At 38.0% G+C, this 16,928-nt stretch overlaps 1 protein-coding gene across 3 annotated transcripts in view; it reads right to left on the bottom strand.

The window, feature by feature from the left end:
• Nucleotides 1-16,441, bottom strand: part of sycp2 (synaptonemal complex protein 2) — a 33,525-nt gene extending 17,084 nt beyond the window's left edge. For 2 of the 3 annotated variants that reach the window (XM_086051723.1, XM_086051731.1), the window contains exons 1-18: nucleotides 16,104-16,441; nucleotides 15,544-15,596; nucleotides 14,332-14,466; nucleotides 14,108-14,239; nucleotides 12,428-12,532; nucleotides 12,317-12,341; nucleotides 12,002-12,084; nucleotides 11,835-11,926; nucleotides 11,710-11,744; nucleotides 11,475-11,617; nucleotides 11,311-11,363; nucleotides 9,636-9,681; nucleotides 9,365-9,469; nucleotides 9,206-9,266; nucleotides 6,157-6,305; nucleotides 5,133-5,201; nucleotides 2,845-2,937; nucleotides 2,688-2,763 (exon numbers count right to left, since the gene is read on the bottom strand). In XM_086051723.1, the coding sequence (XP_085907849.1) occupies nucleotides 2,688-2,763; nucleotides 2,845-2,937; nucleotides 5,133-5,201; nucleotides 6,157-6,305; nucleotides 9,206-9,266; nucleotides 9,365-9,469; nucleotides 9,636-9,681; nucleotides 11,311-11,363; nucleotides 11,475-11,617; nucleotides 11,710-11,744; nucleotides 11,835-11,926; nucleotides 12,002-12,084; nucleotides 12,317-12,341; nucleotides 12,428-12,532; nucleotides 14,108-14,239; nucleotides 14,332-14,466; nucleotides 15,544-15,555 (1,414 nt within the window). In that variant the 5' untranslated portion in view covers nucleotides 15,556-15,596; nucleotides 16,104-16,441. The remainder of the gene's footprint in view (nucleotides 1-2,687; nucleotides 2,764-2,844; nucleotides 2,938-5,132; nucleotides 5,202-6,156; nucleotides 6,306-9,205; nucleotides 9,267-9,364; nucleotides 9,470-9,635; nucleotides 9,682-11,310; nucleotides 11,364-11,474; nucleotides 11,618-11,709; nucleotides 11,745-11,834; nucleotides 11,927-12,001; nucleotides 12,085-12,316; nucleotides 12,342-12,427; nucleotides 12,533-14,107; nucleotides 14,240-14,331; nucleotides 14,467-15,543; nucleotides 15,597-16,103) is intronic. The other variant, XM_086051740.1, reaches the window with a different exon arrangement.
• Nucleotides 16,442-16,928: the final 487 nt, after the last annotated feature.

Below are 16,928 nucleotides of genomic sequence, written 5' to 3'. Positions count from 1 at the left end.
TGCAAAAAAGTGGAACAAACTGCCAGTGGACATTAAACTTTCAACAAATGCAGACACTTTGAAATCCAGGTTAAAAACATTTTTGTTCTCATGCACATATGCATGAAATCTGCACGGTATTTTTAAAAAATGTTTTATTTATCTTGCTTTTAATCATTTGACTCCAATTACTCTTTGTGATTTTGATTTTTGTAATCCTTAATGTTTTGTTTCTCTTTCTGTAATGCTTTGATGTTTTATGTAAAGCACTCTGAATTGTCTTGTGCACGAAATGTGCCATACAAATAAACTTGTCTTGCCTAGTAAGTAGCAATTAATTTCAGTAGAAATTTGTGAATGTATATATTAGGGAGTAACGATAATTTTTTTGAACATACCATACCATAGCAAACCACTTTATTCATGTAGTACATTTAACTCATTCACTGCCAGACATGTTCAGACACTCTTTTACCCTAACTTTTGAAAAAAATATAAAAAAAATATAAATAGTTTCCTGGGATTGAATGGCTGGACTGTGAAAAGACATGTCAATCGCAGTGAATGAACAAAAAAACAACAAATGAAAAGCACAATTAAAAATATCTTAAACATAAAATATATTAAAAAACATTAAAAAAAAACAAAAACAAAACATGAATAGAAAAAAAAAAAACGCGTCAGCGGCTTTGCGCCGCCATAGAGCTAAACTGTTTAGAATGTGCCATGTAGAAGATCAAACGATCTTTTGGCTTCAAGAGATCGTGAACATGTTAAACCACTTAACTATCTAATATCGTCATATCGCCCACTCCTACATGTAAGGTACAAAAAAAGGTACAAAAAAAATTGTCCATAGTTATGAATGTGATTATGAATTGTTGTCTCAGTTTGTCAATATGTGACCTGCGATTTGCTGACAACTAAGCACTCCAGATTGTACCCTGCCTGTCGCCACAAGTGAGCTGGGATCGGCTCTGGCACACTCATGACCTTAATATGGATAAGCGGTACAGAAATACAGTAGATGGATGGAGTTGAAATGAAAAGCAAAGCACAGATCATATCGGACATCTTGTTTGAATGGAAGGACTATTATAAGTATTATTGTCAAGCAACATGGGTAGCCTTTGTTTGCTGTGGCAAATCTTCCTGTCGTGTCTGAGTGCTTCAAACCTGCAAGTCATTTCAGTGCACTCCATGCTAATGTTGACAAGGATAACAGCAGAAATAAACAATACGAAACTCAATGAACCAGCCCTTCTCACCATGTCCGCCAATCCCAGTGTCAATGTTTATATGGCTTTTCCCCACGCTAAAACATGTGAAATCAAAACATGGCCCTGTTGTCATAGACACATAAGTTATCGCAACTTAAGTTTAGCCACAGCTGAAAATTGTAAAACAGTGTCCTGTGTCCTACTGAGTGAACTGATATGGGTGATTCTCAGAAAGTGTGGTCCAATCGGATGGTCACACGCTGACCCTCTTCGAGTGTAATTATTTTCTTCCCTTTACAATCAATCACCAGATTTCACTGCTTACAATATTGCAGACAGACTGGAGGTATAAATAACTTGACTGAGATTTGTGCAGTTGTTTGTGCGTGAATGTATTTTGAGTGGTGAAAAATAGGCATCGAGGCCACTTCCTCTTCGTGACATGCCAACACACCCATGTAATTAAGAGCTCTTTATAACCGCAAAATTCACTTTCAAAAACAGTTGTTACCAATAAACTGGCAGAATGTTCATAACATAATACAATTTAATCGAGTCCCACGCTGTCCTTAATGTTATAATACATTGGCAGAAAAAAATTGTTTACGTTCGTTACTTCAGGTGTCCACAGGGTGCCACCCACAATCCAGCCAAAGGAATTCAGTAAATAGAACCGGACAATCAATGGTTTCCCTGCAAAATACAATGTTGACATTTTTGAAAAAATATTTTTTTATCCAATGACCAAGTAAGCTGTGTGTCAAGCAGGGGGTCCTTTTTATTGGTAATGCACACTATTTCTTTAGTGTATTCCTGCGCCCGAGTTGACAGCATTTGACGCCCATTTCAGTTGCTGGGATTACATATTTTGCGACACAAACGCTGATCATTTTTTGGTGTCTACCATTGCCTCTTCAGAAACGCTTCGTAATTGACGGCCATTGCTCACCATTCAGAGTCCATTGTCAACATACAATTGGTAATTTGGACTAGTTTTTCAACTGGATATCTTTGTATGAAGGTAGTGAAGCTGTTCAAGAGTAAAAATAGTTCATTACAATTTTTTTGTTTGAGTCCTCGGTACCCAAGTGACAAGTGCTCCAATATGACACACAGGAGGACCACGGCAGACCATGACATTCTACAGTCCCTTGTGAACAAAGGGCTGAGTAATTTTTGGAGCTCTCATGTTAAACTCCTGGGTCGTACTTTCTGAGAAACACCCATACAGGCGGTCATCGGGTTACGGACGAGTTGCGACGTAATCCGAATTTCCACCGAAGTGGGAATTAAGGCATTAATACCCCCTAAAATAACCAATGTTCATCGGCGTCTCGCCTTTCTCCGACCTTTTGATGATATTCAGTTTCATTCAGTTAGCACTGTATGCTAGTGTAGCTGTGGCAGTGTGGCTCTGCGCAATGATGGAGGTATTTTTAAGGCCCTTTATGCTAATCAATTTGGCCACCCCATTCTAGTGTCACATACTTGATTTATGTATGCCCCCTTTTGATCTGCTGTTGCTGTGGGTGGTCAACCCAGAAAGCATCACACTGGCTGGGATCTGAAAAAGAAATGACTTAGACTGAGAATCAATTCATAAAAATGACAAAACTCTGTAGTAATTTTTTTTTTTTTAAGTCACTTGTAAAGATGTCGGCTGTGCAGTTCTCAGACATGAGGCAGTGTTCTTGTCAACGTCATCAAGGGACACCTGACTCTCTGGGACAAAATTCTGCTGGAGAGTGACGACACGTACCACACTTTAGTCTAAGTTGTCAGCCATACACAGTCAAGGAAATCATTATTGGATCCCCTGCATTACTCGCGTACTCTACTCACAACTAGCTTCCGCAGATGCATCACATCACCGGAGGCAGCAGCGGAAGCAATGTTGTCAAATCAATAGTGTTTTTTGCTCCTTTTCAACCTTTTTGGGCAATGTGACCCATGTTTTTTTTCCAAACGGTTCTGAAAATGGATGGCTGTCCGGAACACCAAATTATGTATACTATATTTATGTATATTATACACGGCTGTAATGAGGTTGCGTTCAGAGATTTACATAACAAATTACGGACAATCCATAAACAGTTTGCAGCTCTGTTTAGGTTTGTGTGTGTGTGTGTGTGTGTGTGAACGATAATCGTTTTTACGATGCATTGTTTGTGTTATTAAAAAGATTCTGCATCGATTTATAGGTATTAATAATCGATGTTTAAAGTGTATCGTCTGTCCTGTCCTGTGAAAAACACTTATGTCCAATTTTGGAAACATTTTTAATGTTCACGTTAATACATAAAAATAAGAAAACTGAAAAAAATAAGAGATTTCACAGGACAGCGGCGATATATTAAAAAAAAAAAAAAAAAAAAAAAAAAGATATGCAAGCGATTACATGCGTTTGTATGTCAGACGTCTGTTCTGAGGCTTACGTGACAAGATGGTGGAACAAGAGATAAACTCACACGAGGCACAATCCTCGTTTGGAGACATTTTGTTCTTTATGAAGAGTGAGACGAGGAGGAAAATATTTTGAGAACCCAACAAACATGATACGCTACCATCCAGAGTTGAATGATGCGAACGGCGGACCGTCGCAGAAGATAAACAACGACTCTGCCAGGTGCTCTCGCAACACTTCCACCAAACGCCGAAAGAGCAAGAAAAATGACCAAATCCATTGCATCAGATTTGCGCGCTAAATCGGTTGTGGAAGGAAGAGGGTTTCACGGCATGATACAGACACATGATACAGACACTGGATCCACGGTATAAAATTCCCGTTGCGTAGTACAATAACACCAGAGCATGCAAATCACTTCTTTTCTCGCGCAAAAAATTAGAATATGCACACCTTCTGCAGTCTTAGCAGTTAAATGTCTGTTATTTATTGTTACAAAGTATGCTGTTGGTTTATATTTTGAATAATAAAGCTGGTCAGTTTTATGGAAATTTCTCAGGGCTTAATGTTAGGTTAAATAAAAGCGGCATTCATTCCGAAGTTACACAGTAATGTCAATCAGATGCTGCAAATTGCACTTTCATGCAATAAAATACAGGTTATGCTAAATCAGGTTGTTTAAATGTTTTTAGAAATGTTTTGTTATAGGAGATGTTACAGGCATTTGTTACAACAAATGCTTCCAACTGAAAATTGAAATTTGTGTTGACACACGTAAACGAGGTTGCCTTGTCAGTTTAATAAAAGTCAAAGTGTGAAATATAAATCCTTGCTCTTTCTTGAGTTATGCAATTTAAAAAAGGTACCAGTGTTTTAGATGAACTCTAAAATGTAAGCCATTGTAGTGATGCATCAGAATCGAATCGTAGGCCTCTGAATCTGAAATCAATCAAATCGTGGGCCTCTGAATCAGAATGACTCAGGAGGTGCCCATACTGTGTGTGTGTGTATGACCAATCGCAGGGCACACAGAGACAAACAAGGTTTATTATGTAACTTCAGTCATTTAGTGGAAGAGCATTTCATTGTTCTGCCTGTTACTATATGTGGTTGGCACAGATACATTAACCCCCAAATATGTTATTAGAAAATGTTTTTTGGGTCAAAATAATTGACATTGGGTACCCGGTAATTTTCCGCAGCACACCTGAAGATCTCTTTGGTTGAGAATCATTGGCATATTGAGATTTTTGCAATATATTGTGCAGCCCTAGTTCTCACTGTATTTAATGTTTTTTACTATTGGTGGATAAACTATTTTGATTACATATGGTGTGGACATATACAAGACATGGATTTAGGACGGGTCTTGTCCAAAAATATCTTATGTCAGAAATCCGGCACAGTGCCAGAGTAAATTAAGCAATGTAATTACAATTTACAAATTCTACAAGGGATCAAATAATGACCTCACATATTTAAGTGTTTAATAGTTTTAAAAATATTGCAGAGTCAAGTGTGCACTTTACCTGGGATTTGTCCTCTTCAATGTCAATCTTAAGTGTCATGTTTACAGCGGATGTCTTCACCACCGTGCTCTGCCGGGGAAGGAGACTTGTTAAAGCAATTCCCCAAATGTTCTTGAATAATATATATTGTATGTAGAGCTAATCTGCTACATTATATGCAGAACATCATGTGACCAAACCCGGAAAACAGGTTAGCGGGCTTCCTGGATAAGCTGCTATAACCAGCATAACAACGGGTTGATGACATGACGGTTGAAGGCCGAACTTGCTAAAATCTGGTTTTCTTTATGGCTGGTGTCTTTAGACAAACGTTAAAATACATGTAACTGTACATCATTTAGACAAATAAATACACTACCCTTTAAAAGTTTGGGGTCACCAAGAAATGTCCTTATTTTTTAAAAAAAAGCATTTTTTTTTCAATGACGATAACTTTAGACTAATCAGGAATACACTCTATACATTATTACCGTGGTAAATAACAATTGTAGCTGCAAATGTCTGTTTTTTGGTGCAATATCTACATAGGTGTGGTGACGATTGCACAAGGGTTTTCTAATATCCTTGAGCCTTCATACACAATGGGCAAACACCTTGGCGTGATAGTTGCTGGAAATGGGCCTTTATACACCTATGCAGATATTGCACCAAAAAACAGACATTTGCAGCTAGAATTGTCATTTACCACATCAATAATGTATAGAGTGTATTCATGATTAGTTAAAAGTTATCTTCATTGAAAAAAACTGATTTTCTTTCAAAAATAAGGAAATTTCTTGGTGACCCCAAATTTTGAACGGTTGTGTATAAACACGAACAAAGCCTAAAATCTGATTTTGTTTTATAATGTCCTCTTGAAGACATTATGTGCAAACCAAAAGTCATTGCACTGTAGACGTTTAAAGTTCCAAAATCAAAAACATATACTGTATTACATTTTTTTCTACTGGTAGACAGTATCTGTGATGACAATGTATCTAATCATCAGAAATTCTTCTTCTTTTGGAGTGCATATCTTCTTTACTTTGTTCTTTTCTCGTCCATAGACGGAACAAACAGCCTGTAGGATGTCCAAGGTGGAGCAGAAGCTGATGGTGATCCTCGATCCCTTTACGCTGCCCGCTATGACCACTTCACACAGTTGTAACTGTAAAATTTGTTTCGTTGCCCTCTCTGCAGGAAATGACCAAACATACACAAACAAATCACATGTTAATTAGTGGTACACTATTAGGTACAGTATGTGATAAAATAGTGGCATCAGAATACCAGGAATATATTCTGTAAATTTGAACATTTGTGAGGTCAGAGGGCAATGACGTTTGGGATGGAAATGGCTTGACTCACAAATATCTCATTCCAATAGGTTTTTATGAAAGGGGCTTTCCTCACACTGTCCCCACTAATTTGGAAGCAATTAGATTCAGGGGAATCTAAGGCTGGGTTTACAATGCATGTCAAAACGTCCAATTTCAATATAATGCCTACATCCGCTTTTCTATTTAAATGAGTGTACTTTTCCAGTGACATATATAGGAAATGCTTGAGTTTACACTCAGGCAACATATCGCTGGCATCATTCCAAAACCTTGTACCTCCAAATTAGTCAGCTTTCAGACCCCAAAAATGGCAAGTTTGTTCAACCATTTGCATTGTGTCGTGAAAAAGAGCAAGCACTTTTCAGCACTTTAGATAGGTCAGTAATGTGTAAAAATAACACCCAGGCGTGTGGACTGACCAGTAGTATACATTTTTGAAAAAATATAAAATTCATCAGTGTGACTTATGAGGTTTTGGCCCGATGCCAACAATATGAAACAACCCGGATGCGCAGACGCTCAAATTGCACGTATAGTGCAAAAAGCGTTCACGGCAGTTCATTTTTCCACATTTTATATTATAGCCTTATTCCAAAATATGCACGATAACTTTTTTTTTTTTTACCACTGATGCCATTGCACGTTGCACACACATACATGTGCACACATATTTCGAAATAAAGGCAGGGCCGCAAAACATACATTGACATGTATACATTATGCTTATATAAACGTACTGTTAGCTAGTTATTCGTATTTGAGTTAGGGCCGTCACTATCGAATACTTATAAAGAATTGATTATTCTATTGATTATTCCATCGATTCCTAAAATAATCAGATAAATTGTTTTGGGGGCACAAAGTGTACAGTATTGCAAAAACATTTTTCACCCTATTACTGTTTATTAACCCATTAGTGGTTTATTTGGAATTGATTAGTGATTACAAAAACAACTAAACAAGTAATATAACATGAGAGGTGAGAGATGATTCATTTACTGGTTCAATCATTGTTTTCCAAAGTAAAAGCAGATGTTTGGAAATGTCTTATTTTTATTAAACACAAATGAGTCTGCTTTCATGAAGGACTACAGAAACTAGAGGATTTGGACAATTTTAAGTTTAACAATGGCTCTAAACGATTACTCGATTATTAAAATAGTTGTCGATTCATTTGATAAACAATTAGTTGTCGATCGATTACTTTTGACACCTCTAATTATACTTGAACCACAGCTGCCTCAATTTTGTCAATATTGTAGACGTATTTTATTGTTCCACTCACCCGATTGCGACTTTGCTGACAGTCTGCGCGTTGTAGGCTGATTGAGGCTTGCAGGAGGGAGCTCGTCAAACACGGCACCATTAACGCGTACAGATTGTGTAGCAAGACTCAATGCCCGACGCAACGCTCCCATAATATGACTTGTCAAATATTTGTTAAAGACACTGTAGTAGGGTTGACTCGGGGCCGGTCAGTGGCTAAAAAAGTTCCCACATTGTAGCACACATTGCAACTCTGGAATTAACATTACCCCAATTAGCGGTTGTGGCCTTAAACAACCACATTATCCACATACTGTTTATACCAAGTCCCTGGCCTGCCCCCAGACCTGAGGCCTTAATGTGCACCATACGCACAAAAACGGGGCATATGTTCTTTTTACAGCTGTATCAGGAGTGAAATTGCTGTGAAAACGTTTCTATAGCTGTTGATCCTTTGGCCCCACTTAGAGAGGATGCTAAGACACTGTTTAAATAATGAAAATACTATATGCGCAACTGAAGCACATGAACAATTAACACACCACGGTGTTTGCAATTACAGGAGTGGATATACTGTAAAAGCATAAGCAAAGAGGTGGAGAAAATACCGTTGACAACAATGGCTGCTTTGTCAGTATTAAACGACATTGTCATTGGTATTAAATGACATTGGTGTGTAATTGGTGCTGTGAAGAGTGTGTGAGTTCAGTGAATTTTTTTTCTTTGAATTTGATGATCATGCAGAAAAGGAGAACAATGCAGGGCCAATTTATGATATACGTATTTAAAATGTAGTTGTGGATAGGGCAATCAGGTACTCTCAACATGTCCATTCAATTTCCCGTTGTTTGGGATGCACAAGGGAAATGTGCTTAAATTCATGCGAATGCACAAATTCATACATCTGAATGTTTTTATACATACAGGTGTACAGAGTTTTCTGGATTTCAGTGTACGCTAGATTCTAACAGGTCTTTGTATATAACGCCCCAGGTCTTTAGCTCCACATCTGATTGATGTGTCTTCCATGGGAAAGATAATCAAATCCACTTTGGAATAAGGCTATACAGTAACGAAAAGAAAACCGTAGTCCACTGGCCGTCATCTGCAATTATCTTACTTATTTAATAATTGCCATAGCTCCACTGTATCATTTCAACCATATTTAACTGTCTGTGAAATTTTGCTGTGTTTTTTATTTACAGAAGATATTTTTTAACATGTTTATTCATGTTGACCTGACTCAGATGTCTGATCTCTTTAGTTTGATGGCAAGCTTGCAATGACGGTGACAATGACATTCGATCTGTTCATTTATGATATGAGTAAAAGGCATGAGTCCTATCAGAGGATATTACATTCCGTGCAGGTTTTTTTTTCTTTACATAGCCATGATCCAAACTATACCACTTGACAGCAAAAAAAAAAAAAAAATTGTGCCACTTTCCCATGTATTGTAAGAATGGAGCCTAAGTGTATACAATGTACCTGTAACAGTGTAGCTGTGGATTTCATTCTCCGGAATACAGATTGAATCCCAGAGACCTGTCTACATTAAGAGGATGCCAAAAGTCAATCATTCAAATGTACGTACATATATATATTAGAAACAAAAAAAAATTACATTTAATATCAACCTTAACATACCAGAGACTTTTCATCAGCATATGAGAAATAAAAAGAGATGCTTTGGCTGTCGAGGTTGAAGTCAATCCAGAATTTGTCAAGCTTGTCATCAGCAGGTCTCAAAAGCTGACAGCATGAGCAATTATTGTTTAGAACAATTGCATCATACACAAGAAACTAGCATTCTCGAACATCAAACAGACCAATTACCATTGTTATTTGAACCACTGTTTTGTGTTGTTACAATGTGCTCAACCAAGACCTACAGTAATTAAGAGCCACAGCTACTGACCTTGAAATTGTCCAGATACGCCTCTAAACATGGGTACGACTTCACTCTGCAGCAAGGAGGACATTTTTAGGTGAAATGAATTGAAACCAACATCACTGTTGCAACATCCATCAAAAATCACTGTTCAAGGGGTAAATGAAATGAAGAACACAGTGAACCCACACTATATCGATCGCGCTTCATCGTTCAAAGTAGTAGTTCATCCTTGCAAACGGATTCATTTGACCACGCGGCAATGACGTGACATCATATTTGGCAGACATCTCTATGAAATGGGAGCGTCGCCGCATATCCCCAAAATATTTCTACCGCCTCCCGCCTCGCTACTCCGCCGATATAAGATATTTACTTACTTACTGTGCCACGTGACCCAGTTTTTTGGGTGCAATACACTTGACGTCGTGCGTTGTGCGCATGTGTGTCACCACATTAGAATGCAACTCAACTTTATTTGTGTGAATCATTCAACATACGCAAATCTGAAGTTTAAAATCAATCAATAAAACCTGACAACAAACAAAGACACCAGCGTCCTGCGTGCCTGCCAACCACCCTCTGCCCCCTCCTTAACAACCGCCCTTTCCCTCTCCCCTCAAGTAAGCATTGTTGAACCATAATGGGGAAAAAACAGTGGCTCAAGAAGTCACATTTGTTTTTGTAATATGAACAAGTACATAAAAAGATGACATTTAAGAAAAAATCCGATTTGGGCAATTTGATTTGAGAAATTGTTTATCAGTGTTTTTTGAAGAATTTTGGGGCGTAAAAAAAAAACAAAAAAGATTTTGCCCTCCCCAGTGCATTTAAATGGACGTCAATTACATGTGAATTTTCGCTATTCGCTGGCCAGCCCAGTAGTCCCTTATCCTATTTTTACGGTATCGTTTTTTTTAATAGGTTTTTACAAGGAATGCACTGAAAATTCGGTCAGCAAACTTTCTGCCAAAAATTCCCCAAAACTTTTTCGTTTCTGGCCGAAGGACTTTTGTCACAGAAACAACATAGCCAAAATAGGAGGTGATGACGCAAGCTGTTCGAACACTGTACCTCAGAGATGTAAGATGTGCTAATTGCTTAACCGCCTCTTTTGGCCATTATTACTCTCAATATATTTCTAGCAAAAGATAAAATGAATCCTTCAAATTAAATATTAACATTTAATTTCCCATTTTTAAAGGGAAAGTCAACCCAAACATTTTTTTTTTCCAGAATCTCTTCTATGCATGCACACTAGTCTAAACACAGCATTCTGATCATTCTGATTAATATTGCGTTTGTGGAATATGAGAAATCCACCCGCTTTTAGCTAGCTCAGGCGGTGGCCATTTTGTCACTTCTGTCGACTGACATCGAAGTTGCTCAGGGCTCAGATAACGACCAATCACGGCTCACTTGTTTTCTGAAGCTGAGCCATGATTGGTCGCTATCTATACCCTGAGCAACTTCGATGGCATTTTCAGTCTACACAAGTGACTAAATGGCCACCCCCTGAGATGGCTAAAAGTGGGTGCATTTGGCTGCTTAACTTACATTCCACAGACGCAATATTAATCAGAATGCTGTATTTCAACTAGTGGCTCTGCATAGAAAAACATATGTTTGGGTTGACTTCCTCTTTATGACAGCAATTGTGGAAACACATCATGGAAAGTTACATTTTATTTCATGGGTGTACCTTCTACTGTCTCCCTGTAATCCATTCACGAAGATCAGAAATGTGCGACAATCCTAAAATTAAACATGAAAAGTGCCATTCCAATTACAATGCATTTCAGGTAGTGCCATAAACAATAAATGCCAATAATGGACAAGAACATCATGTCGTAATGAATACTTTACCGCCTCAAACTCTGAAGGATGGATTTGGTCAAAGGCACATGCTACTTGAGCCATGCTGAACCAGAGAGTTGTCAGCTTCTTCCTCTGGTCAGGAGTGGTCATTCGGAATAATACCTCAATCAGTGCAACCTGTAAATCGTAATCTGACACACACAGATTTTGTGATACAGTTTTGAATGTGTGCATGGATGAAAGGAGAAAATAACAGGAATATGGTGTTGAAAACGATGATTACCCCCACACTGCATAATATGACCAGCCAGGTTCGTCCTGTGGAATTAGGACGAGCAAGCAGAGTTAACATAATTAAATAACTAATTTCACTAATTGTAAAAACACTTTGAACTGATTTTGACATACATAATATCTGAGGCCTTCTGTGAGGTCAGGATCTTTTCTTTCTCAGGTGATGCCGTGACCTTTTTCAGAATTATATTCAATGCATTGATTGCCTGTGTGGACATTATTAGATTCAAGGATATGCAATGAGGCAAAGGTTAACGATCATCACAATTGGCAAGTCAAACCTCTTTTCTGATGACAATGGAAACTCTGGTATCATTTACCAACTGGCCAACAGAATACATGAAGGACTGGATTCCCACCATTGCTGTAAATATATGAGGCATTGCAGCCATTCAAAATTCATCACGGAATTTCTGAAATTCTGAACTAAATGTTATATCTTCAATGGATATCTGTTTTTATGTTGCTTATTCTATGCACAGAAAAAACATGTTATGATGTTATCAATATGTTCAGCAGTCTCGTGTGAGGTTCACATTCTCCACAAATGTCCCAAATAAAGTCATTAACAAAAAAAGTATTATTAACAGGCATACCTTCTTTGGATGCTTTATGGATCATCTGTCACAAAAGCAATTCAATCACTTCATTAGATACACTAGAATATGTGGAAGTACAATGTACTGGCTTTTCAGACACTAGCTCACCGTTACAGCATCAAAGAAGTCCTCTGACAGTGTGGACAAGGATTTATCCCACTGTGGTCCGTGCTGAATCCACAGTTGCTTGCATTTGTTAAACCACTGAAACATGTGCACAAAAATCGGATTAATTAACAAGTATTTTACTTGTAATTAGAGATGTAACAATTCACTCAAGCCCGATTCGATTCAATTTCCAGTTATCGATTTTCGATTTGATTTCATTTTTTTTTTATCGCTGCCATGCTTGTTTCTGTGTGCTAGTGTGGTGCTGCAGCCATCCACAAACGCAATACCCAATGATGTTTGGTACAAGCGTGTCAAGTAGGGTTGCCACAAACTATTATTTTGCTAGTCGATTAATCACCAACAGTAGTCACGATTAGTCGACTAATTGGATCATATGTAAATCGCGGTATAATCGCACCAGGCTCTAATATGACCATTTGTATTTTACAGCAACAATTCTTAAGGTATTTACAAATTATAATAAAGACAATTAAGTGAAAGTACATTCAACTTGTATTAAACTTTGCAGCTTGTACCAGCATTCCTGACATGTTCATAAATGATGGAGTAATTGAAATTGAGGGCGATACTGTGGCCTTAATTTTTTTTTAGCTGTGAATGTTGAGTGCATTTTAAAATGGAACCAAAAGTTATACACTGTGCTGAGTTGCACTACTACAAAACTACCTATAAAAAAAGAAATACCTGGTAACATATTTAACTTTTCTTGGCGACCGAGCCTTTTTTTAAATGTTGGACTGAAATCATATGAGTAAACTTAGGGAAATGCACTGTGCTAACTAAAACTAAACTACCGTATTTTCCGGACTATAAGCCGCGACTTTCCCTAGATTTTGAGCTGTGTGGCTTAAAGTCCGGTGCGGCTATTCTGTGGATTTTTCTTCCACCACTCGGGGCGCTCTAACCGGAATGACAGTACAATTCAATACAATACATTTCCCATTACCTGGATGTGACTGCAGGTGGAGGAGTTCAACAGGTGAGGGCACCATAGACTAGGTTATTGCATTAGGTGCTGTAATGCTTTGATTTTATGCTTTCCTAGAGGTGCCTGAAGTGCACATGAATGTGATTGGCTGATGTTATGTCTGTTCTGTTGTTTTGATGTGAAATGCTATTGTTGATTTAGCACGTCATGTGTTAGATTGGCCGACTTTATTAACATAAAACAAGACAGGTGCATATGTAGAATGTAGTAGAACAATAGATGGTGGAGTCTGGTGGACATTAGCTGACAAACTGGAGCGGCAGTCGGCAGTGAAATGAAGATAGCCTAAGTACTGTTTATTTTCATTTTCGACAGAAAAACACAGCGACAAATAATTAGATATAGAAATAAACAACGCATCCACTATTAAAATTAACTGTCGACGATTTTGATCGTTGAAGTTGTCGTGTTAGTAATCTTATCCTGGCAGTTCTAGTGTCAAGTAATTTACCCAATGTGCGTATGCAGTTTGTTTACAGCAGAGACATGAGAGTGCAGCTATGGTTAACATGGCGTTGGCGAATGGACTCTTTTATTTTATTTTTTTTACATCGATGCATATTTTAAGTATTTATATCAATTTTATTTTGATTTTCGATAAATAATTACATCCCTACTTCTAATGTATTCATCTACTTACTGCTTGTGTTTATAGTTAATATACTTATCTTCTGGATCAAGCCTTGATCTATTACTCCTGTAATTCCTTGACTGCCCGTGGGAAATTTCAGGTTCCTCCCACAATTATGGAGGACTGCAAAAGCTACACATGCAGCATTGAAATCTTTTTCATCCAAGCTCTGTTAAAAAAATACATATGGTTTCATTGAGTGTCGAACCCAGAACATGGACCACATCATCCATTACAAAAGAGAGTATGTAACTATCTGACCCAAGTGATAAGATTATCCAATTTCTTGAGAAATTGCACAGAACATTTGACAGCTTCATTTGTGTAGTTTCGCAGGAATCCTCTCAGGGCCGTAACATTTCTGCTCTTGAATGCATCAGTGAGTGCTTCCTCCAACTGCAAATACAAATGTTTCAATTGTCATTGAGCTTCCACAATTGCTTCATTATACTTTTAGCTTTTTAGCTGATGGATATTCCTGCCCGGGTAATAACGTACATTTGGGACATATATGCTCCACTGCAAAAAATAACTAAATAAAAACAATGTACAGTGCATGCTATTGGGCAATGCACATTGTGAATTTAAGAAAGAGAATCTGTTGATTATATAAAAAAGAAAACAAACTAGTCGTTTCTCATGAAAGGGGAAGTCAACCCAAAGAATGTGTTTACAATAATATGTACTAGGCGCCTGCCCTCCACTAGTCAAACACAGCAGTTGCTACTTTCTGTCAACTGAAAAAGACATCACAGTTGCTCAGGGCTCAGATAACGAGTAATCACGGCTCACCTATTTTCTGAAGCTGAGCCATGATTGGTCGTTTGCTCCTGAGCAACTATGATGTCATTTTCATCTGAGGAGCAAGTGACAAAATGGCCGCCCAATGAGATGGATTTTACTACTTAACTCATATTCTGCAACCACCATTTTAATCAGAATGTCGTGATTTGACTAATGGAGGCACATAGAACATATTAGTGTAAAGAAAATGTTGTGGTTGACTCCCCCTTTAAGTTAAATGTTTAATTTTCTCTTCTGTGTTCATAATTACTCTTTTATTAAAAAAATACACATTTTATCCAAATATTTGATTATTTAATAATACTACAATATTCAAATCCCTGGCCAAGATGCACTCAACAAAAGGAACGGCACAATGCTCATTGAATTACCATGATGCACAAACTGCAATTCTGTACATTTGATTTAATTGTCATTACTGTATGCTTTTATAAAACACAATTCTGCTGTGCTTTTTTTTCTTTTTATTTTACATATTACAATATTTTTTGTTTGTGTTTTTGGTTGGCTAGAACGGATTACTGGCATTTCCATTTATGGTAATGTAGGGGGAAAAAAAGGGAAGACCGTAATCTTTTTCAAGCACTTTTGTGTGGTGGTGTGTGAGCACGTCTTGGCTCAATACATGTTGGGAAACTATAGTGTCCAACATGACATGTTATACTGTACCTCTGAGGCCATTCTTCTTGCTTCAGTGGAATTTAGTTTTATCTTCAAAACATCTGGGAGGGAAACATGCACAGACAGTGACGCTACTTGACTTAAAAAAACATTCAAGGTTAGATGTCAAATTGAGTTCACTTGTAAAGGTTGTAGTGCATTGAGGTTTATCCCAAAATGTCAACCAAAAGCCAAATCTCGTGAACCTTATGTAAATTGTGGGTGTACGTGTGCAGGTACTATATGCGATCTGTCGTGAAGACTAATTACTGTAAAACGTTTTTCTTGTTTTGTTTTTCTGAAGACAATGAATTTAAAAGAAAAAAACGTCACAAATGTCAAATGTATTTGACCCTCCGTCGGCTACATTAGCATACAGCGTCGGTTTAGGGTAGCTAGCCTATAAGTCTCTAAGCAAGTTTAGCGTGACACACTGTCGTCGGAATGCTTCATATTTAAAGCACATAAATAACCTTACAACAGAATTCACTTAACAGTGAAGTGAGCTACAAGTAAAACGGCAACAGTGACCGTGAGCTGTAAGGTGTCTTAAAAGCAAGTTTTCTTACTCCTCGGATCTGTTGTACACCCGCCAAATTATGTTGTTCAATAAACAGGCGGCAATTTCCCAAAGCGCTGCTACGGTGACAAAAAATGGAAGGTCCAATATCCGGGTACTTGTTGACGTAGGACGCGTTCCGAAATGCACCTAGAGCGCGTCGTGGTTCACGCCGACTGTTCGGAAACACAAAGTACTGTACTGTATTGTTGAATAGAGTAATGGGAGCCTCTCAAAGAACAAACTTCGCTGTTTGCATTGACCATTCAGAGGCGTGGCCATCAGTCCGTGGCTAGAGTGTACTCTGCCTCTTTAAACACACACACTCTTTGAATAGTGCACGGCGTTAGGGTAAATTTACAAACAGTAAAGTGCAAGTGCAGTTGTATATTACTGACGATGGGCGGATCGATACCACAATATCGATATCCAATCCATAGTGCTCAATGTTAAGTATCGATCCTCAGACTGCTGGCTCTGATCCCGCCCACCAGAACTTTGTAAATGCATTTGATTGGATAAAGAACGATCGGGCTAAAAGGCCCGTGGCTCCTAGGCACTGCATGGAGTGCACACCACTGTTAACAAGACTTGGAAGTGGTAACATAATACCGTACTGTAGTTTGGTTCAACTGATGACGTGTGTGCTCCTGCTGGTGTGTGTGCAGTGCTCATACAGATGTGGTTTTGTTCGCAGCTTGTCACTTCCAGTATCGATATTGAATTGGTATTGCGATTTTGGGTAATAATTACTTGGTATTGGACTGGTATCGCCCATCCCTAAGAACCTCATCTACATACACATAAACAGATTAGAGCAAGCCTCGGCTGGTTG

Source organism: Filicampus tigris, chromosome 1, assembly GCF_054856515.1.
Source record: "Filicampus tigris isolate MCC_2025a chromosome 1, RoL_Ftig_1.0, whole genome shotgun sequence".
Classification (NCBI taxonomy): domain Eukaryota; kingdom Metazoa; phylum Chordata; class Actinopteri; order Syngnathiformes; family Syngnathidae; genus Filicampus; species Filicampus tigris.
Note: the sequence above shows the minus strand (reverse complement) of the source record. Positions and strands in the feature narration are given on the sequence as shown.